The sequence below is a fragment of the Wolffia australiana genome, chromosome 11 (genome assembly GCF_029677425.1).
Source record: "Wolffia australiana isolate 7733 chromosome 11, ASM2967742v1".
Classification (NCBI taxonomy): Eukaryota; Viridiplantae; Streptophyta; class Magnoliopsida; order Alismatales; family Araceae; genus Wolffia; species Wolffia australiana.
In genome coordinates this window covers 7,627,517-7,650,670 of record NC_135845.1, presented here as the reverse complement: position 1 = coordinate 7,650,670, position 23,154 = coordinate 7,627,517, and the positions used below count along the sequence as shown (strand labels likewise).

Sequence of the window (23,154 nt, the reverse complement as noted above, 5' to 3'; positions counted from 1 at the left end):
AACTGAAAATATAGTATTTCCCCAAACACGAGCCCTGTACATAGAAAGTTTTGATCCCATGGCTCTTCCTGTTGTTTGAATGGCAGCTCAGTAGTTCCTTCTGAGGGCAAAACTGTTTAGGAAAAGGCGTCCTTGGTTGATGACATCAATCTGTTTGAGTAGGTGTTTGTCAAGGACTTGGACAAGTGATAAAACTTTTGTCACTAGCACACGTTTAGAGCTGCAAACAATGTCTGATGCTTCACGCAATGCCTTTAAAATTTGAGCAAAATGTGTCACCAATTGCCACTCATGTTCATCAATCACGAAACCTTTTTTGGCCGTGGTATCGATCTCAAAAAGAGCCATCTTCTACTACAGTTTTCTCTTCTCCTATGCTACCTCCAACATTGCATGCATGTGGTTCTTTTCTTCACATCCAACACCAATTGTTTGGAATTATACATCTTTAGTTGCACACACCATCGGACATAGGTCCTCCTCTAAAACCTAACGCATGAATAAGTTTATAAGTTTCACCGACCATGCGTTCTAGTATCCAAGTCTCCCCACAAGGTAGATCACCCAACCCATCATATTCATACTTCTTTGGACTTTCCATCCACTGGCTTTGCTGCCTCATCAGGGGTGTGTGGCAGTGGAAATCCCAAAGCCTTCAGTCCATCCTGCACTACAAGATTGATGACATGTGTTATAAAATGAATGTGACGAGCTCGATCGAAGTTCGGTTTCACTACACTTGTCAACGATGTAATCATTGATCTATTGTTACTTATGTTGTCCGCCATAATAGCGATTACTTTCTTCCCTAGTTCAAAGTTGCCGCCACCTCTATAGCAGTTGTGCGAGATAACTCCTGCATGTGGTCTATCAATTTTCTTTACCACCAAGACACGTTATTCAAGTCGCTAGTTCTGTGTGACCCAATGCATTGTGATTCCCAAAGGGGAATCATAGTTTCACTTGTCCATGCGTCAATTGTTAAGAAAACATTTTTAACATTTTTGTTAATGGCAAAATCACGGTGTCAGGTACATCCAACCCTGCGATTGTGGCCGCAGACTGGTCCGTCTGTGGCCCGGATTGCCACACAGGGAATATAGTGTTTTCATCATTTTTAGGTGTGGATTGAGCGTACATGTCCCAATTACACACGGACCCTACTCGCATACGCCCATGTTTCAGGAAAGAAAAAAGGTACATAGGTGTTACCTAGTGAAGCTCGGGAGATGGTAACTCATGCTAGTAGGAGCTACGGGAGCCCTCATAGTGATGCAATGTGTGGAGTGTGTAGTCCACCCCACCGTTCGGAGATGTCGTGGTCGAGGTGTGCAACTTGACGAACTCCATGCTATCCGCCACTCCCGCGGGCCTTCCTTCGATAGTGTGCGATACGTACGAAGGGCTGATAAGACAAGGCGTTCAACACGATAGCATCCACGAGCTGTCAAAATGAGTGCCTGCTAAGAAAGGAAAAGAGAGGAAGGGGTTTGTGTGGGTACCACGTGGTTGGAAAGGGCATATGCTATCTAATTTCCCTCGCGCATGGTGATGGACACTAGTTGTGCAGGTGCGACACCACATGATGTCCAGCCATACGCATTCCGGTCGACACTAGGATCATTTGCCTACACAAATCATGTCAACTAATACTTGTGAGTCCGATTCTATGACGATATGGTGTAGGTTTCGTTCCTCGCATACAAGTAAATCATCATGTATTTCAATAGCCTTGGCTACTGCATTAATTTGTATGCTGTAAAATGAAGATCAAGCAAAGATAATACCCTTTTTATGATCCCGTAGGATACCACCTTCCCCTGCTGGCCCCGGGTTCCCTTTGGCCATACCATCCACATTTATCTTGAGGATGTCGATTGGTAGTGGGTGCCAACGAACAATCTGTAGCCAAATGCGAATGGGGGCGATGGTCACCGTAATACTCCAAGACCGAAGGAGGTTTCAGGCTAGGGCTGAGCTGTAGGCGCAAGGTGGTAAGAGGTGGTGTGTACGCTGTATTGATTGCTTGACTCGTCACATGATATCCAAGGCGTGCATGGGAGTTCCTGCAAAACAAGAATTTCACCTTTTCCAAATCTCCCATAGTAAGTAAGCTATGGTGACATGTAGGAGGGGGCTTTGTTTAGAGCGTGTTGGAAAGAGATACATCTTGCCAAAACACGCTAATAATGTTAGAGTCGAGGAGATACCGAGGAGCGGACGCCAATGGTGTGTCTATCAATTTTTAACATATTTAACATTGGGTCGTGTGTCTATCTATTTTTGTTTCTCTTGAGTAAATAAGACTTTTGCGTATTTAGGAATGGCCTTTCAGCACAGTATTCTCATCTTATGTTGTGCACAATAAAGTATTAGCTCTCTACAACTCTTGTCATCAACCACGGTCCACGCTTGGTCGGTGAAACTTATAAATCTGGCAAGCATCTCCTTCGCTCTCCCAAATGTGATATCAAGAAATAAGATATTCATCCCTACTAGTGAATTCAACAATTCAACTTTAGGTCATTGACCATCGGAAATTAGTCCTTCTCTGTCCTTGGGACTTGTTTGGCTTTTAGCCGATTGTGCAGCTCCTTATGTCTCTTCAACAAGAGCCTAAAAAACATAGTTGGCTCTTCTACAAGTGTCTTTGTTTCTCTCAATAATTGTAAAGATTGAATGTTTCTTCTCCTTGCACAACATACATTCATACTGGTTGGGGTCCAACTCTTCAAAATACTCATGCCGTCTGAGTCTCGCTCATGACGTTTTCTATATGAGGTTACCAGAGTATTTGTATTTGTGCATGTGTCTGATCTGCGGGTATGACCTTGTGCCCTTTCAACATTTTCCTCCATCTGGTTTGAATTTCTGCTGGTCGCACATTGGTAAACGCTCATAGAGGATAACTAGATTACTCTATTGTTGGATCTATTAGAGAAATCACATGTATACAAAGATCTGTAGCAATACTAATCCAAGATAATGACTCTACTTCTTTAGAGGCCTTAGAAAGCCTTTCCAAGAAATCCTGATTAAGAATAATTAGAAGAAACATAAATCTTGTACATATCGCTTCTCATTATCAAATCCCACGTCATAGATAGATACATTGATAGAAAGAAACATAATTAGAAGCAACTTTCATTATCCAATTGAAAGATCAAACAGGTAAATCTTGCTTCATCTCAACATTTATATTCATTACGGAATACCAATCGATAGGTACGTGTATCATTTGGAATATGCGTTATAGGAGATAAATGACAAACATATAGCAACAAAACACAAAAATACATAATTCATATGGTGCCTTGTAATGAAAACAATATTTAACCATAGGGGATGCCTTGCCGAAGGGTGGGAAAATAGGGGATAAAAGGGGGCCTTGCTGGAGATGGGATCAAGGAGAAGAAGTGCAGGGAAGGAGGATGAGAAGGGGGGTTTTGCCAGAGAGAGGAAGGGGGAGAAATGGGAACCTTCCCAAAGATGAGATTGACGGGGAGACGAAAGGAGGAATGAGGGGAGAGGGAGAAGGGGGGAACAAGAGGAAGGAATGGGGGTTTTCAGGAGAGGGGAAGGAGGGGAGAATGAGAGGACAATGGGGGCCTCACCAGAGACGGGGTCAATGAGGGAGAGGGAACGAGGAGAGAGGGAGAAGGGGAAAAGACAATAAGGAATGAAGGCTTGCAGAAGATGGGAAGGAGGGGAGAACGAGAGGAAAACGGGGGCCTCGCTGGAGACGGGGGAATGAGTGGGAACAGGATCAGCAGGGGAGAGGGAGAATGGCAGGGAATGAGGGGGTCAACGTTGGTACCAGCAGGAACGAGGGGGAGAAGGGGTAATGGTGAAAACTGGGGTGCGAACGTGCCTCAGGAATGCCACCTCTTCACAAACAGTTGCAAAGAGTTTCATGTCAGATTTTCCCTATTCATGTTTGTGTTCGTTTGCATGTTCGCGAACAAACAAACTTTTTTCTCCATCCCCAGACCATCAGAGACTGAGAGTGGACTACTAACATCCCAGTTTACAGGGAACAATTTAGTCCGGCTTGGATCTACGAATGCACCTGTCATGCTCCAGCCCAAGAGCGAAATGGCTCCCCCTCTCTGCCGTTCATGTGCATGTCATGAGTTCGGTGGATATTTTTCATCAAATCTAGGAAAACCGTAACAAAGTGACTGTTTATTCATGGTTTCGGGGAATGACTGAAAGTTGGACACAGAGAATTTGGACAAAAACAGAACCAATATTAAGATAGAGATATCAATATCTCTATATCTGGACCTGTGAAGGTTTCAACAAGGGGCATCGTATGGGAGTAAATGCTCCTTTGGCCAAATAAAATAATTTTTTTATCTAAAAGTATGAATATAACTATTAAATGAATACAAATACAATGCAAATATTATTGGAAACACCAATACAAATCTGAACAAAAATGCACGTTCATATATCAATTTAAAAACGAATAAAAATTCACTCTAATGACAAATATAAATTCAGATATAGATATAAATATTAGTGTCATTATAAACATAGATATAGATAAATATATAAATATATGCGAACATAAATATACATTTATAGATAGAGATATCAATATCTCTATATCTGCATCGATATCTCTATCTCTCTATATATCTATATCTCTATCTCTATCTCTATATCTATACAAATAGGATTTGACGGTCATATACAAATCCATATTTATATTAACATAAATATACATTTATAGAGATACATATACATATACAAATACATTTCGTTCAGCATACACATATACATATAACTAAATATAAATTGGTTTTGACGGTCCTAGTCTAGTCTTGATTTTTCGCACGGCTCTACGCATTATCTGAAATCTGAACTGGTGTTTGTCCTGTACTGTCTTGTTCGGATATGTTTCTGGTCGATTCATGCTACTAGTGAATGACAAAGAAGAGAAGTAAAAAATGGCATGAACAAAATAAATGCATCACAAATAAATATATCAAGTCCATCTTGGGAAATAAAAACTCTTATAGATGCTGCTTCCTAGCTTTCTTCCATTCCATCAATGCCCCACAACCAACATAGCATTGCTTAGAATCTACCTGAATGCTAGAACCTAAAAGAAGCATAGACAAACATCATGATTAAAGAACACAAAATTAGAAAATACATCCCAAAAGTTTTAGGAAAATACTACAAAAAAAGATCATAAACAATTGGAGTCTTCATCATCGTCCTCTTTCATTTCCTCCACTTCACCATCTTCCTCTTTGTACTCATTGTCTTTATAAGCCCAACATTTTAAGCTCATTATTATATATAAAGATTCTACGTACAGTTGACCTCTTTTGAAACTGACAGTTCCTCTTCCTATTGAAAAATACACACTAATGACACTATTGAGGCATAAATAGAGACAAACTCCTTTGCAACCACCACAAGCCGTGAGTACTTTTTTAGACCTAGCTTCATACCATCATTTGATTAGGTGATTATGAGAATCAGCGCAAGTGTGGTGGCGAAGACATCAATGCATCATCATTGGACGCGCTGTCACCGTCATCCAAGACGCCCCGCATCAAGACTCATCGCCAACATCAACAGAAGAGCCACCTTGATAACGACCAAGTCAATGCACCGGCATCAGACGCGTCTCCCCTTACACATGACACGTCCCGCACCATGACATGTCGTCAAAGCCTGTCCCAGAACTACCCTTTGACGTGACACGATGACACGACGTCTAATTATTTTTTTTCTCATATTTTCTCTTTCCTCCATGGCCTATATGTAGGCCAAAGTTGTAAAAAACACTTAGTGAATTTCCTTTTAAATTGAAGTCTTCTTCTTCAAAAACAAAGTTTGCCCTAGTGGTCCCCTCTCGAGCCACCACCACCGTCGAGGAAGGACCACTCCTGCCGCGCACCCGTCAACTGACCACCACCCTCGCCCTACGCCCCCGTCGCCCGCACCCTTCCCCCCGCACGTCTGCGCCTGCCATGCATTCGGTCGCCCGCGCCCGCTGCGCGCCCGGCCACCCGCACCATCCACGCGCCTGGCCGCCCGTGCCCCTCGGCCACCCGTGCCTGTCGCGCCATGGCCGCCTGTGTCCACCAAGCCCCCAGCCACCCGCGAGCACCCGTTGTGCCTTTGGACCCCCTCCCGGCCATCGCACGCCCCATTTACCGTTTAGGTTTTGCAGCACTACCTTGAATCCCGCAAGGGGGCGACTTCCCCCTTGACCCCCACCAACTTACCGCACAGTTGGATCCGCGAAACCCAATCGAAGCGCATGTCAATCGTCCCGCCATAGACGCGTTGAGAATTTCCCGCAGCCTCTTTACACAATCTAGTGCCAAGTTACATCTACACTCTTTGGTGTCCATGTTCTTCTTCCAGTGTTCTTCAAGTGTTCATCCACCCTTGTCGGATTTGATTGGATATATAATCTTCAAGCGACTAGTGGAATAGGTCTTTGAATCTTCTAGCGATCGCCATTTGGATTTATTGAAGGTGTTGCTTTGTTTTCACCGCGGTGGTTGTAAGACAGTACTCCTGCCCTCAACAAGGAAAGGGGTTGCACCATCATTACTTTCTCCGGATTTAAATTTAAAAATTCGATCGTGTGATTTGTGGTCTGTTTCATCCCATCCCTCCCCTAGTCATCCTATTTTCCGGTTCCCATTGTCACCCTGTCCCCTTCTCTTCTAGCCATCCTGCATCACCCCATCATCCCTATTCATCCTGCATCAAAGTGTCTTGGAAGTATCATCCCATTCATCTCTAATAGGTATTTGACTTGGATATTACTTGTTTTCTCTGGCTCTATCATTATAGTCAGCAATTTTAATCTCTTTGTTGGTATAGAAGTACACTTTATTGCACAATAGTGTGGATGATAAGAAACGTATCATCATTAGGACTAAACTCGAGCTTCTTTATTGTGCAAAATGTTACAGCAACAGGGGCATACGCTTCAACTTCAAGTGGTGTTTACTATCAATCAACTTCCTCATTGCAGCACATGCACTTTTAAACAACTCTTCTGCCATGATCAAATAACTTACTTTGAGCATTTTTTGATAATTGTTCACCATCTTGTCTAATAAAATTATATTCTCAGAATCTGCTTCAACCATTTCATAAGTGAGGACATCTTCGATGAGCAAGTTTTAATTTTCAAGCTGCAATCATGGCATAAAATCTCTCTATGTTGAACTCTTTGCGGTGAAGCTCAATCTGCACGGACAATTTTTTGGAGTGTATCTTATATTTCTTTTAATCATAGTTGAGTATTACTGAGGAGAATATTTTGGTCATTAGTGTCTTGAAAAACTGAGCTTGTCATCCGCATAATCTGAGTATGTATAAATATTTTATAAACATAGTCATTAAATACCTACCTCCTTCAAACCTCACTACACCCCAAAAGTTAGAACGTGTTATGCATGGTGAATGATATTGGTTGGTGAAGTCTGATCGAGAACCCTTTAAGGACCTATATATTTTCAAGCATGGTTATTGTTTCTAGCATTCTTAGTTGTCATAATAAGTACCCACCAAAAAGAGTAAAAACATGTGAATTTAGTCACAAGTGCAGCCATTTATTTATGAAGACTTATGTTATTTGTGAGTTTATAATTCTTCAACACACCATGTACTACCATCACAAGTATGCACCTTGATGAGGAAAAATTAATTGATGGACATCGAGAAACCGCACATGAATTGTCCAATTTATACCTATCCAATGCATAGTGATCCCAAGCATGATGACTTGGTTTGAGATAGTCCAAGTGTCAATGGTGAGTGAAGTTGTTTTCTATTTGCTTGAGTTTCTTTTTCAGTTTCAGCTTTCTCTACATAAACTTTTCAGCTGATGCACCTTGTACAGTCCTAGACCTTGGAAATAATACATCATGACTTGTGCTTATAAGGCTAAAACTTTCTTAAAATTTGGACCGTCAAAAAGGGAGAATGGCAGATCCACGCTTACAATGAGGCCCAACGAAAGTACTTCTGCTTCTTCAAAGATCTATCTGAATACTTTGTCCTCTTTGCAGAATAACGTGAGATAGGTTTCTACAAGCAAGAGTCTTGGAGTCATTGTGTTCCTTAATATACATGCTTTCAAGCGCTTCCATAATTTTGAAATGATCCCAGTCTTATTCCTGGTCTCTACTCTATCCATTCTTTTGCAAAGTTTGAATTTCTAGTTTCTGTCACTATTTTTTACAGTATTGGAAGACTAGAGATGAAATTTTATGGTGTGAAGACTTGGCGTCATCCATAAGAAGACAACAAGCAAAATAAAGGAAGAAGAAAAGAAGAAAATAAAAATAAAAAATAAGAAAATAAAGATAAAAGAAAAGAACAAGATGATAAATTATAAGAGTAAGAAGAAAGGATGAAATTAAGATGAAAAGAGAAGAAAAAGATAAACATAAAAAAGGAAGATGAAAAGAAGAATAGATCGTTAACATAAATAGAAAATAAGATGAAAATAAAAGCAGAAAAATAAGAAACAAAAAGGAGAAAAAGAATGACGTAAGAATAGTAGAATAAGAAAAGAAGAAAAACGAATAATAAAAGAAGAAAACAAGAAACAAGAAGAAAAGAATAACAGAAAAATAAAAGAACAAAAATAAAATTATATGAAAACAGTAATAAGATATGGTGAAAAGAAGATGAATAAATAATAATAAAACAAAAATAGTAAAAAAGAATAAAAAAAAGAATGGAAGAAGAAGAAGAAGACGAAAGAAAGATGAAAATGAGAATAAGAAAAGTATAAGAGGAAAAAAGAAACCAAATAATTAAAAAAGGAATCGAAGAATATGAGAATAAGAAAGTAAGAAAAAAGTAGGATGAAAATAAAAACAAAGAAGAAGAAAGAGTAAAATAAATTATAGAAGAAGAAGGAGACAAAATGAAGACCAAAGGGAGAATAATAAAGAAATAATAGGAAAAAAGAACAAACAAATAAAAAAAGAATAGATGAAGAAGAAGAATCGGGAAAGAAAAGAAAAAAAAGAAATAAAGACGAAGCAAATAGGAAGAAAATAATAAAAGAATAAAAAAGTATTAGAAGAAGAACAAGACGGAAGGAAGACAAAAATCAAAATATGAAAATAAGAGGAAAAAGGAAAAAAATAATAAATAAGTAAGAATAAAAGAAGAAGAGAATAAGAAAACAAAAAGAGAATAAGAAAAGAAAAAGAGAATAAGAAAAGAAGAGGAAAATAAGAAGATAATCAAAAAATAAAGGAGAATAAAATAAGAAGAATAAAACAACAATAGAAGAAGAAACATTACAAAATAAGGAAGATGAAGGAAAGAATAAAATAAGAAAAAGGAGATGAATAGAATAATAAAAAAAGAATAAATGAAGAAAGAAAGAAGGAAAGTAGGATATGAGAAGAATAATAGAAAAGGAAATGAAGATTAAAGAAGAAAAAACAATGAATAAGAGAAGAAGGGAAGAAAGGAGAAATAAAAAGAAGAAGAAACACGGAATAAAAGAAGAGAAGAAAAGAGTAATAAAAGAAAAACAAGAGAAGAATAAAGGAGGAATAAAGGAGAATTAAGGAGAAATAAAAGAAAAAGAGATAAAATAAAGAAGAAGAAACGAATATGTAAAGAAGTATAGGAGAAGAATAGAATAAGAAGAAATCAGAATATAAAATAAGAAAATAAACAACAATGAAGAAGATAATAATGTGAAAAAAGAAAAAAGGAGGATGAAAGACAAAGAAGAAGAGAAAAAAATAAGAATAGGAGGAGAAGATGAAAAACTTATTAAGGAAGAAGAAAGACAGATAAAAGAAGAATAAAAGTGGAAGAACTGAAGAAGAAAAGACAGAAGAACAAGAAAGGAAAATGAAAAGATTGAAAAAAGAAGAAAACAAGAAGAAAAAAAGATGTATGTTGACTTTGATTCATAGGTGACTGGGAAGGGGGTGTGGGGGCATTTTAAGGCCCCAAAGTAGGCGGCATTTGTACGTAGAAGTCTGTGTACTAATTGTTGAGGATTGGAGACTTGAATTTGTAGCGTGGACACCACATGCATCATGGTCGGCAACCCCATCCCTAATCTTCAAAGCCAAGTCCCACATGGTGCCCCTGCTCAAGGTAGGCTACGCGTGCAGTCCATTGAGGATGCGCACGCAGGCACTAGGCAGAGTGTGTGCGCGGGCCATGCAGGCCACCAAGGATGTGCAGGATGGGGTGCTAAGCATCGGGGCTGCCTAAGCAGTGAGTGCTATGCTTGCGAGGCGCGACGGTATATAACCCACTAAGAGACTAAGGCATGTAGCGTGAAGTGCTGGGACCGTTGCATGGCGCGGGCCGCCCCTGCAAGTAGTGCTGCAACATGCATGCACCAAGGCTTGAGCACCGAACACGACGTCACCGATGTTGACCCAAGCAATAGAGGTGTCAACACTGGTGCTGGTGGCGCGTGGAGCGCCAAGGCAGGGCATCAGGCACAGGGGTTCTGCAGATGGGCGTTGGGGCATGTAGTATGACTGACTGACGAATGCGTCGAGGGCTATGGCCCACGGGTACGTGGCACACAGCCCATTGTCAGACTTGTAGCTGTAGTGCGCGCGTGGCTGCAGGCGTCAAGGCACTGGAGTGCCACTACCAAATGGCGCACTGCACTCCCGTCTCGTTACTCCGATATCATCCTTGGTCTTCCCCTTGTAATGGCTACGGCCTCTTCTGTAATTCTGCGTATTATAATACAATGTCTCAATTTGATGAAGGGCCAAGCCCAACCCTCTCTCCTTCACCTCTAAGCAATCTTAACATGTCCAAAGAGATTTCCACTCCAAAGACACTTCCAAGCAATCTTATGCTGTCTGGTCTGATGGGTCCCCGGTCCAGAATGGTGAACCCTACAGCTCGTAGTCTAGGCCGGAGCCATACTTCCAGGCCTCTAGCTGCCTTCTCCATACGAACCGCTGCTTTGGTGGAAGGTCTTCGATCAATGGCCTATGCAGAGAAAAATTAACAATGGTGGAGAGCTTCAGATTGGCTGGAGTTTCTTTGGCAGAAAGTTTGACAATGTCGCAGCGAGAGCATATTACCTTATCGCTGGGTCGAGAACCTTGGACATGAATGTGTACAACCCCAGCATGAAGAAATGCCCCGTCCAATCGAGAATCACACCAACACCAACCTGAAATTGAAGGACTGCAGGTGTTACGAAAATGGGGTCCACAGAAATGAAACTTGGAGCAATTTTGGGTATATTTGCTTAATTGAGATTGAATTTAATTGGTCTTGGGGGAAGCACTTCAAATCCTTGTATATGAACTCCGGTTATTTCAGCTTTGCATCTGGGGGCATTTTTTATATCTCTAGTTTCAGGTTGTTTTTCCTCGCATACTAGTCAAGGCAATATGACAAATTTAAATGAAATGGAAAGTTTTATTTATTCTTAAGCCATGGAAGAAAGTTTTTTAGATGATTGAGTCCAGTTATTAGCCTGTCTAATGGACTTTTCACCTGCATATCAATTTTCAAATGCGTGAGAGACTTCTATTACATCAATGGTACTTTGGTTAGAAAGTGGGAAAACTGTTGTGCCTCACCTGACTGAAGATTAAAGGTATAATCCAAGGTTGAGTCAGCATGACCAAACCCAATGTCTTTGTCAAAGGTCCAAATTGTATCACATCCTGCCAAAGAAAGAAAGACAAAGTGTAAAAAAAGAAAAGTGATTGCTAGCGATGAGTAACAATGGCGTCTAATTCATGTAAATGCATTATGAGTGGAGACCTGGAGGAATGGCCGAATCACTGGATCCCCAAGTTTCTGAAAATTCAGGAGCAGAGAAGGTTAAAGTACAGAAATATTAGATTTTTTAAAGAAATTGAAAAGAGCCTGCCATCCACCTGCATAGAAACAAAGTTGGCGTGAAGCAAATCATTGATAAATGTTGCTGATGCATTTATGTGCTTTGCTGACATTGCCCGTTGAAACAACCATGATGCCCTTAGGTTTGGCTGCAAGAGATTCACAACATGATGATTATTAAAAAAACATACACTGTTACTGATTAATTGGTGAAATACTCACCATATAGGGATTAAGCTGGGATAAACTGCTTGCATCCAGAAGATTTTCCACCACTGCCTCATGTATACCTTCAATTTATGAAAGAAGGTTAGCAAAGAAAACGTCTGGATCTTGGTAATCAAAAAATGTTTAATTCATTTATCTTTTTCTGCAGCATCTGATAAAAGTCTTTCTTGTATGCATTTATCAAGAGAATACCAAACTAAGTTTTCTATAATTCTATGCAAGACGAAAAATCATAATACAAACCAAGAAGTCCAACCAAATCATCACAAGTGGATGGGATTACAAAGAGATGAATGAGAGAATACATGGTCTATTTTCCCCTCTGGACACCCGCTGCTTTGGCCTCCCAGTCTCCTACCAGATCTGGAAAACAATTGTTGAAAATAGAGAATGTCCTTAGTCTTCCCCCACGAGCATTATGGAAGGGGGAGATAGATTCTATTGAAGACGCTACCAAAGAAGAAAGAAAGGAGGAAAAGTCTGTTGAATATGTAGTTTCTTGATTATGTTTGTACCCCTGCGTTGCTCTCTCTCCCTTTCTCTACTCTCTATATGTACTCTCGTTATGGAACCAAATGACCTAATGTGAATTTTTCAGTTTCTTCTCAACCCATCCTTCTCTTCTGGGTTTTTTCATGGTGTCAGAGCTTGAATCGGTCTTGAATCGGTCTTCAACGGCTGGGCTAGAGTAGCAACCAAGCTCTCTGCCGTCAAGCTCCGTCAAGAATCCGCCGTCCAGTCTTCTTACAAGCTTTCCAACCGTCGAGAAGATCTCGGCTTCCTTCGCCTTCGATCTCGGCATACCAAGCTTCGATCTCGGCACCCTTCGCCTTCGACTTCGCCTTCCATCTCGGCTTTGTCTCTAGCCCTAACCTCGGCTTTGGTCTCGGGAGGGCAGCCTTCGACCTCGGTAGCCTTCCTTTCGACCTCGGCTTTGGTATCGGGAGGTCAGCCTTCGACCTCGACTTCGACAGCCTTCGGCCTCGACTTTGGTGGAGGCTTTGTCTCTAGCCCTGACCTCGGCCTTGGTATCGGGTAGGCGCCCCCATAGGCGACCTCGCCTTTCGATCTCGGCTTTGGTATCGGGTGGGCGGCCTTCGACCTCGGCAGCCTTCCCCATTTGCGACTTATCTTGGCAGCCTTCTCCAAGGCTTCCCTTCGACTTGCCAAGCGGTCCAGGCTCCCTTCGACTTTGACATCACTTATCTTGGTCTTCGACTTCAACTTTGACTTGCCAAGTTTCTTATGTTCCGACAGCCATTGGAAGACTCATCTTTGTGTGAACCACCTCCTTGTGGTTATTCAACAGTGGTTATTCGGTGATAGGTGTTCATTTTAAGGATCTCTCCCTTGGTATTAGCTCGAGTTCATTCAATTCATCTATACTATGGCCTCCACTGATTCTATGACTTCTACTGTCGCTCCTCCTCCAGGGGTACTGTCTCACTCATCCGAATTGAGCTCTGTACACTACTCGTTGCCACGTATGCCTACTGAATTCCGGTTCACAGGGTTGCACCTTCTTCAATGGCGTCAGTATGTTCAAATTGCGTTGAAAGGGAAGCTCTTGAAGCATCTTGTGGAAGCTCCGACGTCTCCTAGTGCTCCGCACTACGAGCAATGGCTTGATGTTGAAGGTGTAGTCCACAGGTGGCTGCTCGACAGTATCAGCTCCTCATATGCTGCTGAATTCCTGTCCTTAAACTCAGCGAAGGAGATCTGGGACGCTGCTCAAGAATCCCACTCTAAGCGGAATAACTTGGCCATCATCTCTGACCTCGTTACTCGCTCCACGAACTTAACCCAGGGTCCACGCTCTGTTCGGGCCTATCATTTGGAGTTGTCGTCTCTTTGGGCTGAGTTGGACCACTACATGCCTCCCGACCCACATTCGTTTGACCGTGGATATGTTCTACAGCTTCGGGTCTTCAAATTCCTCATGGGACTGAATCCTGAATACGAGTCTTTAAGCCGCCAACTACTTCATCGGGAGAAGGTTCCTACCTTGAAGGAAGCCTTGGTGGAAGTTTAATGGAGGAAACTCGCCTCGGCCTCTTCCATTCCGAACCCGCCTCGGCGATGGCTGTTAAGCAGCTCGGGAGCTCACAACCTACATCTGTTCCAGCGGTGTTGCCGTATATGTCCTCTCCTAAGGTGCCGTCACCAAACATGAACTCCCCGGTCCAACAATCGGCGTCTCCAGGCCATGGTGCTCCCGGTAATTCCTCTATTTTCAGCAACTATTGCAAGAAGCGCGGTCATACCAAGGAGACATGTTACAAGCTCCAACGGAAGAATGCCCATCAAAGCCACTTGGTCTCTCATCTTCCTCCCCAGTACGGGCAGTTCATGCTTCCTCCTACGTCTATCACTGAGATACCTCAGTCAACTGCTCTGCCAAGTGCTCAAGCCACATCCTCAAAAGTCGTCCAGCCTCTCACTAACAAAATCGATCAACTTCGCCAACTTCTTCAATCCAAATTCATGGGCTCTACTTCCTTCGTTCATCAAGGTACTTCTTCTTCCTCTTCCAATGTACAGTGGATAGTTGATTCCGGTGCCACCGCCCATATGTCTCCTTTCTCCCAATGGTTCCTTACCTACACTCCTTCTCTTTGGCCTCATCACGTCTGTACTTCATCCGGTGCTCTCCTTCTTGTGGCCGGTGTGGGAACTGTCCAATTGAATTCCACCCTTACGCTTAGCCATGTTCTTCATGTTCCTCTTCTTACCCTGAGTCTATTATCCCTTCATCAACATGTCCGAGATCTTGGTCACGATGTCTATTTCACTCCTAATTCCTGCTTCTATCGTGATAAGGTGTCGGGGCAGACGACTACACTTGCTAAGGGGCATGGCGGTCTCCACATTCTCCATCGTCCTCCACCCAGCTCTCCTTCAGTCCCTCCTCTCGGCGTAGTTCTCTCCACGACGGCGTCGGATCCCCTTTGGCCTCTTCACCGTCACTTGGGCCATCCTTCTTTTTCTACCTTATAACTTATGTTTCCTTGTTTATTTCATGGACGTCTTGTGGACGGATTTGTTTGTGAACCATGTCAGCTAAACACACTCGCACCACATATCCTTCCTCAGATCCGTCTTCATGTTCGACGTCTCCTTTCACTCTCATTCACAGTGATCTATGGGGGCCTGCTCCCGTTCCGAGTGTTTCGGGTGCTCGCTATTTGGTGATTTTTGTGGATGGTTTTACTCGCATTACATGGGCATACCTTCTCAAAAATAAATCCGACCTTTCCCAAACTCTCATCTCTTTCCACCCTTTAATCCAAACTCAATTTGCTACCTCCTTCCGCCGCTTCCGCTCTGATAATGCCCGTGATTACGTTAATTCCACCCTCTCCCACTTCTTCACCTCCAATGGCATTGTCCATGAAACCTCTTGTCCATACACACCTCAACAAAATGGACTTGCAGAATGAAAGTTTCGACACATATTTGATACTACTCGTTCCCTTATTCTTAACATGGACATGCCTAAATTTTTCCGGGGCGAGGCCTCTCTCACTGCCGTCCATCTCATCAACCGTCTCCCCTCTCGTGTCCTCTCTCATGTTTCCCCTAATGATGGACTCCATCACGCCTACCCTATGGTTTCCTTGAAAACTAACCTCCTTCCCCAGATCTTTGGGTGCACCTGCTACGTCCCTAATCGTCATCCTACTCAGGACAAGCTTGACGCTAAGGCGCTCAAATGTGTCTTTGTGGGTTACTCCTCTCATCAAAAAGGGTATAAGTGCTATCATCCTTCTACTAATCACTTCATTGTCATAAAAGATGTCACCTTGACGAATCCACTCCTTTTTATGTTTCTTCTTCGTCTTCCTCTCCTTCCTCTTCTCCTTCCTGTGCTGACTCCCTGGATTTCCTTGTACCCCTTCCATCTTTCTCCTTGTCTCCACTCCCTGGACCATCTTCAACTTCTTCTCCTCCTTTGGTTCCTCCCTCTAAATTTGATGGCACCACGTACCATCGCCGTCCGCGTTCCCTCTTGCCTGTACCTGCCCTACCACCTCTATCATTATCTACTCCTGATCTGATCCCTCCTCCTTCGGGTGATGATCTTCCTATTGCCTTCCACAAAGCCACTCGCCAATGCACCTCCACTCCTTTATACCCGTTAGCCAATTATCTTTCTTCCCCTCGCCTCTCTCCGTCCTACCGTGCTCTTCTTACCCGTCTAGATTCCATCGCCATTCCAAAGACTGTGGCTGAAGCATTGTCCTCTCCTGACTGGCGACGTGCTATGGATGAGGAATTAGCTGCTTTGGATAAGAACCGGATGTGGGATCTGGTGTCTTTACCGTCTGGCAAGCACCTCGTTGGATGTCGATTGGTCTACACCGTCAAATATAAGTCCGATGGCACTCTTGAGAGGTACAAGGCACGCCTCGTGGCTAAGGGCTATACTCAACAATTTGGTGTCGATTATCTAGAAACATTTGCTCCCGTGGTTAAGATGAACACGTTTCGTCTTCTTCTCGCCCTTGCGGCTCATCACAATTGGCCTCTTCAGCAATTCGATGTCAAGAACGCCTTTCTTCATGGTGATCTCCATGAGGAAGTCTTTATGGCCTTGCCTCCTGGCTATGTCGCTCCTCCTTCGGCACCTCCCTTGGTGTGCCGTATCAAGAAGGCTCTCTATGGCTTGAAGCAATCTCCTCGGGCTTGGTTCGGCTGTTTTACGCACTCTATGACCTTATTTGGCTACTCTCAGTGCAATGGTGACCATACACTTTTCTACCGTCATTCCACGTCCGGGGAAGTCACCATCTTTCTTGTGTACGTGGATGACATTATTGTTACGGGGAATGATTCGCAGGCCGCGGCTCAATTGGCGAGTTATCTCGCTGGTGAGTTTGACATTAAACATCTTGGTGTCTTCCGGTACTTTCTTGGCATTGAAGTCGCCAATTCTTCGACTGGGATTTTCCTTTGCCAACGGAAATATATTACCAATTTTCTTCAAGAACTTGGCAAGGCGGACTCCCAACCCCTTCCTACTCCCATCGAAGTGAACCATCGGCTCTCTCTAGGGGATCACGAGGAGGCTGTTGATCAAGGACAGTACCAATGCTTGGTGGGGAAGCTACTCTATCTCATCCACACCCGTCCTGACATTACTTATGCTGTTGGCGTCTTAAGTCAATTTATGCATTCACCAAAGGCCTGTCATATGCATGCTGCCAACCGTGTACTTCATTATCTCAAAGGTACCGTGGCCTCGATCTTCAATTCAGGCGTAAAGGTGGCCTCCAGTTAGATGTCTATACTGATGCGGATTATGCTGGCTCTCATGTTGACCGCCGCTCTACCACGGGTTACTGCACCTTCCTTGGGGGGAATATTATCACATGACAGAGCAAGAAACAACCTGTTGTCTCTCGCTCTAGTGCTGAACCCGAGTTTCGTGCTCTGGCTCAAGGCATATGCAAGGCATTATGGATCACCAATCTTCTCACAGAGTTGAAACTGTCATGTGATCAACCTACCCAACTGTTTTGTGATAACAAGTCGGCTATCAGTATTGCCCATGATCCGGTACAACATGATCGTACTAAACATGTCGAAGTGGATCGTCACTTCATCAAAGAGAAGCTCGAGTCCCGACAATTTTACATATCACATGTTCCGTCCGCCGAACAGTTGGCTGATATCTTTACCAAAGGCCTGTCCGCTCCACATTTCCAAGAATTGTGCGGCAAACTGGGCATGGATGATATCCACTCGCCAGTTTGAGGGGGACTGTTGAATATGTAGTTTCTTGATTCCGTTTGTACCCCTGCGTTGCTCTCTCTCCCTTTCTCTACTCTCTATATGTACTCTCGTTATGGAACCAAATGACCTAATGCGAATTTTTCAGTTTCTTCTCAACCCATCCTTCTCCTCTAGGTTTCTTCAAATACAATTCAAATCTTAAGGGAAAGACTTGATTTCGTATCTCATGTTTGTTTTCTGTGACAAAGGGCCAATTGAAGGACAGGTTTCTTCAATTGGTCCTTTTTCACGAACACCTTTAAATAGTCGCGGAAGGAGCAAAGTACATTTTGATCACCTTTTTCTGGAAGTCTTCCAGGATCAGGCAGTTGCAGAGCAGCTGAGGGATGGAGCAGCAGGGGAATGAGCCTCCTGAACTAGAGGGGAAATCCTACCGGATTCCCTCTATCATCTCTTCTTGTTATTTACACTCTCCCTACATATGTTTGATTCTCATTTGAACAGAATTTTGATTGCTGGGATCTTTTGATCTACATTGGGAAATTCCATACCATTTGTTGTTGATTTTGTGAATTATACCATCTTAATACATTTTAGTTGTATCCGAGCTACGATTGCATTTCTCCCCCTTCTCATTCCCAAACGTACACCCCACTGATGTAGCCTCCTGAGAAACTAGTGTTGTAAAGATTCAGCTTATCTTCAAGACTGAAGCTGGGGAAACTTCTAAATAAGGCAATCCACTTGTTTGCATGTCACTTCATTTTTTAGAAGATTTGCCCGTTTGACAAGGACCTCAGATCCCTGTGACATTAGCCTTGTTTGTTGAACACACAACCGACCAGAGGCTCTCTCCAATAATCACTCAAAATCAATACTCACTGAGGCTCTCCACATCATGTGGGACGCTGTACACCTATACAGCCTTTCCCTCAAACACAACCTCACTGCGGTGCAGCCATAGAGCGCATAATACTGTGAGGACCCTTCCCCATTCAATATGCCATGTGCTCTTCTCCCAATATCAAGTCCCAGCAGGCAATGTCAGAAGCTGCACCCACCCCTCTGAGCTATTGCGACCTCTAGATCTCCTACACAAACAAGCACTTGAAGAAAAGATGAGAACAATCTTCATCTTCTGATGTGCACATGGACACACTGATGATCTGTCCAGGAACATACACTTCCAGAGTGCTCTGGTACTAACTCACCTTCCTATTAGTAGCCATCCAGAGGTCATCAGGTAAGCATGGTAGATCTTTTTTCCGTTGGGCATTCTCAAATATTCTTGTATGCCTTTCTATCCCCAGCCATCCCGTGTCCCGCTCAAAGAATGTAAATGTATCAAAGCCTACAGCACAATCAGCAGTTCTTCCACCCTCTGGTCTGACAGGACGCCATCCAAAATTGGGTTCTATGTGTCATCCCAAAATTCTCTAACCAATGATTGTCAGATGGAAGAGGCAGGGGAACTCCTCCCATGCCTCGGACTGACCAGTCATCCAACAAGTATTGGAATAGAGCTCTGTCCCCTAGTCTGGCTTCTAAGAACCTCTAGATTTGGGGAAAGATCTATCCCATGCCGTGCAAGAAGGGAGATACCCCCCAATTAAGATTGTGCCATGCTCCCAGTTCATGCCTATGGCACATAAAGGACGTGAGAGATACCTATGGCACATAATTTTTTATGTGCCATTGGTATCTCTCATGTCCTTTATGGCCATATCCTCATAGGACCCCTTAATCCTCCCCGCCCACTTTGTCAGCAATGCCTTGTTCATGCCTTGTAGGTGGCGCACCCCCAGCTCCCTCCATCTACCAGCAATGGCTCGGCATGCTTCGATGGTTGACAGTTCTTTCCATTGTCTATGCCTAATCTGTGCTGAGGCACCCTTGACAAAGAAGGGTATGCCATACCACGTCTACCCATCTGATGTCCCAGTTGTAGGTCGCAGATGTGGTAGGGACCGCTGCATCCCCCAATAATCCTCCGTTTTGTTAAGAAGTTGCTGACAAACAGTGGATCCCATGTGCCGTCCCAACAGTTCTTAACCATGGCCCTATGTATCCTCGCAAAACAAACAGCTGTAGGAACTCTGCACATAGGGGGTCCCTAGCTGACCAGTTGTCCAACCAATAACAAAAAGCGGATCTGTTACCCAACTTGGCAGCAAAAAATACTCGGATTAGGGATCCCCCCAACATGTTAATGTCCCTATGCTCAAAGTGGCCATGCCATTCCAGGCAATCCATGGTCCATACTTGTCGTTTAAGACTTCGATTTCTATATCTTCCTGTGGTCCCATAAGTCCGGCCATCCATTTGGCTAAAAGGGAGAGGTTCATGTTGTACAGCTGAACCACCCCCTAGTTGACTGGACTGCAGTCTGCATCTCAAGATACAAGGCCCCCCCAAGGCCCTGCAGTGGAGAGACTCCTTGTTTGACATTAAACCAAAGTTGACATAAACTGATAAGGCACGGTTGATGTGAAGTCCCATGCAGTTTGCGAAGAGGTCCAGCAGGGCCGAGAAATTCTTGGCCTCCACTGATCACTCCACAAAGAAGACTGTGTGGTGAGCATATTCTGTTAAGAATTGATGGAGGAGCATCCAGTCGATCGCGTAAAGACTCATCATCAGCTACTTTATGGAGCACGAGCAGACGTGAAGAACCCACATTTCCAATATCAGGTCTGACGTTGGGTTCCTTCTCTGACGGTTCTTTCTTACATGATAACTTGTTTCACAACAGTGTCCGTTGTTTTATTTCCCTCGTCCTTTCGGGAGGCTCTCCTGTATGTGTTCGGGGCCTCCCCATGAATGATGTTTATGTGTTTATCTTATTGATTCACTTTGTACCTTTAGGGGGGGAAGGGGTCCATTGGACTTCTTACCCCCTCAAAGGACCCTTTTAGGGGGAGGCCCAATAAGCTTCCCCCTTAAAAGGGCCCACTAGGACATCCATAACCATTCCTCTTCTATAAGAAGAGAGGGGAGGGTGCACGTGGAAATGATGCATGTTTTGTTGTCTTGAAACCAAATCTAAAAATCGTGTTGGCAGTTATTGTTGTTGTGTTGAAGCTTTGTCTTGTGTTGAAGAACAATCCTGGACAGAGAACAGAGTTGAGATTTTCGTTCTAGGATATCTGTTCGATCACCAATCAGTTATCAAGTGCAATTGTTGTGTCGAAGAAGAAGAAGAAGATTTCGTCGACAAAGAAGCGAGACGGCCTCGTTTGTTTTAGATTGTTCCTGATTGATTATCATCCCGTCTGTGAAGACTTTAACGTTCTCTACGGCTATCTAGGGCTTCCTGCTACTGGAAGAACTCACGGCGAACAAGAGCCCAAGAGACTTCAGGCTGCTTCTCGCTTGTGTCGATCCTGTCTGCTGTCGAGCCATGACGTCAGGAGTCCATTGGTTGCTGACAATGCCGGAAGCTTTGCTGCCGCCACAGTTGCAGCCGTCACAGTTCCGCTCCCCCTTCTCATTCCCAAACGTACACCCCACTGATGTAGCCTCCTGAGAAACTAGTGCTGTAAAGATTCAGCTTGTCCTCAAGACTGAAGCTGGGGAAACTTCTAAATCAGGCAATCCACTCGTTTGCATGTCCGATATGGAATTACCTTGTCTCAACAAAAATACATCTATGCTCTGCTTTAAGAGACTGGGCACGTCCAAAATCGGCCCATATGGACTCCCATGGAAGTCAACTTGAAGCTCGCCACATTGCTGATGACCTTGTACTGACATCTTAGCTTACCAGCCCCTTGTGGCCAAGCTTATATACCTGTCTCACATGGGACCTTATATTTCTTACAATGTTAATGCCCTCATCCAATTTATGACGTCCCCTGAAGTGTCTCATTTTCAGGCAGCTGACAGTGTGCTTTGTTACCTGAAGGGTATCATTGGCCTTGGCCTGACCCTCAGACGAGGTAAGCCACTGATCCTTGAAGTATACTTATACGATTCCAATACAAGTATATGAGAGAAGGAAGCGTAAAGGAGAAAAAGGGGGACTAGAAGTGGTCACTGGTCCAGGTCGAGTTGACCTGGCATAATAACCGCCAGTCTTTACTGGTAGTTAGTTAGGAAATAAAGAAGACTATAAATAAAGGAGGAGGAGGAGATCAAGGCATCCGACTTTAGACTTTCTTGGAGCACATGGGAGCTGGGATTCAGGCTGCATTCAGCTGGAGGAATTCGAGCAAGGCGGAGCTATCGAGAAGGTGGGAGACGGAGACGGCGACTACGGGCATTCGCTTGAAAGGCTGAGTAGAGCGAACACCACATTGTAAGTGACTCTATCTTCTGGAATTTCTACCAAATCCGATACACGAACGTATCATTGGTATCAGAGCACCGATCTTGGCAACCATGACGCTGAAAGAAGTGGAAGCAAGATTGGAGGCGAAAGAAGCTGAGATATCAGAAATCAAGAAAAGTCTGTTACAGACACGTGAATTGACAGAATCAATATATGAGGAGATGCGTCGTTCCAGGGAGGAGAATCAAGCTGCACTAGAGAAGATGATGCAGAATATTTTTGCACGTTTTGATGCTGTTGGTAAAGGAGAAAGTTCTAAAATGAAGGAGGTCAGACCTGAAGACAGAAGCCAATCACGACTGAATGATAAGGCACCAATTGAAACGGGCAAGACCAAGATGGGGGACAAAGCACAAGGAGTAGCAGTGATGGCGAAAAATAAATTGGAAGCCCCTACATTCCGGGGAGAAGATGTGGAGGGCTGGATTAGGGGAATGGAGCGATTCTTCAAGGTACAGTTAATACCGGCAGAAGAACAAGTAGAGTTGGCGATGCCGTATTTAGAAGGACAAGCCCTGCAGTGGTTTTTGTGGACTACTGATCGCTACACCTTTGACGATTGGAGCGATTTCAAGTTACAGATCGGAAGGAGATTTAGTGATTCCTTATCAGACAATGTTATGGAGAAATTCTTGGATATCAAGCAAACTGGATCAGTTAAAGAATATCGAGACGAATTTGAGAGATTGTCTGTCTACCTACCTCCTATTCAGGAAGATGTAATGATGAGAACGTTTACAAAAGGACTGCAAGCTGATAGTAAAGCATAGCTCTCACGAGAGGACTTCATAGAACTCAGGGAGTTGATGGATGCAGCACTGAAGGCAGAAAAAATACTTCAGGCGATATACCAAGGGTGCCACGATCGATTTGTGAAAAGTGAAAAGACAGTGTACGTGGGTACCAAGACTCAAGGGTCATCAGGCCGATGGAAGCCTACAGCAGGCCCAGACATCTCAGTGACGGCGGGGCGGAATCATAACCAAGAGCAATTGCCAAATCGC

At 43.5% G+C, this 23,154-nt stretch overlaps 1 protein-coding gene across 1 annotated transcript in view; it reads right to left on the bottom strand.

The window, feature by feature from the left end:
- Nucleotides 1-10,683: 10,683 nt before the first annotated feature.
- Nucleotides 10,684-23,154, bottom strand: part of LOC144709927 (Lycopene beta/epsilon cyclase protein) — a 46,117-nt gene continuing 33,646 nt past the window's right edge. The window contains exons 13-18 of the mRNA XM_078583606.1: nt 12,079-12,146; nt 11,895-12,005; nt 11,779-11,814; nt 11,592-11,678; nt 11,085-11,176; nt 10,684-10,989 (exon numbers count right to left, since the gene is read on the bottom strand). Of these exons, the coding sequence (XP_078439732.1) occupies nt 10,893-10,989; nt 11,085-11,176; nt 11,592-11,678; nt 11,779-11,814; nt 11,895-12,005; nt 12,079-12,146 (491 nt within the window). The 3' untranslated portion in view covers nt 10,684-10,892. The remainder of the gene's footprint in view (nt 10,990-11,084; nt 11,177-11,591; nt 11,679-11,778; nt 11,815-11,894; nt 12,006-12,078; nt 12,147-23,154) is intronic.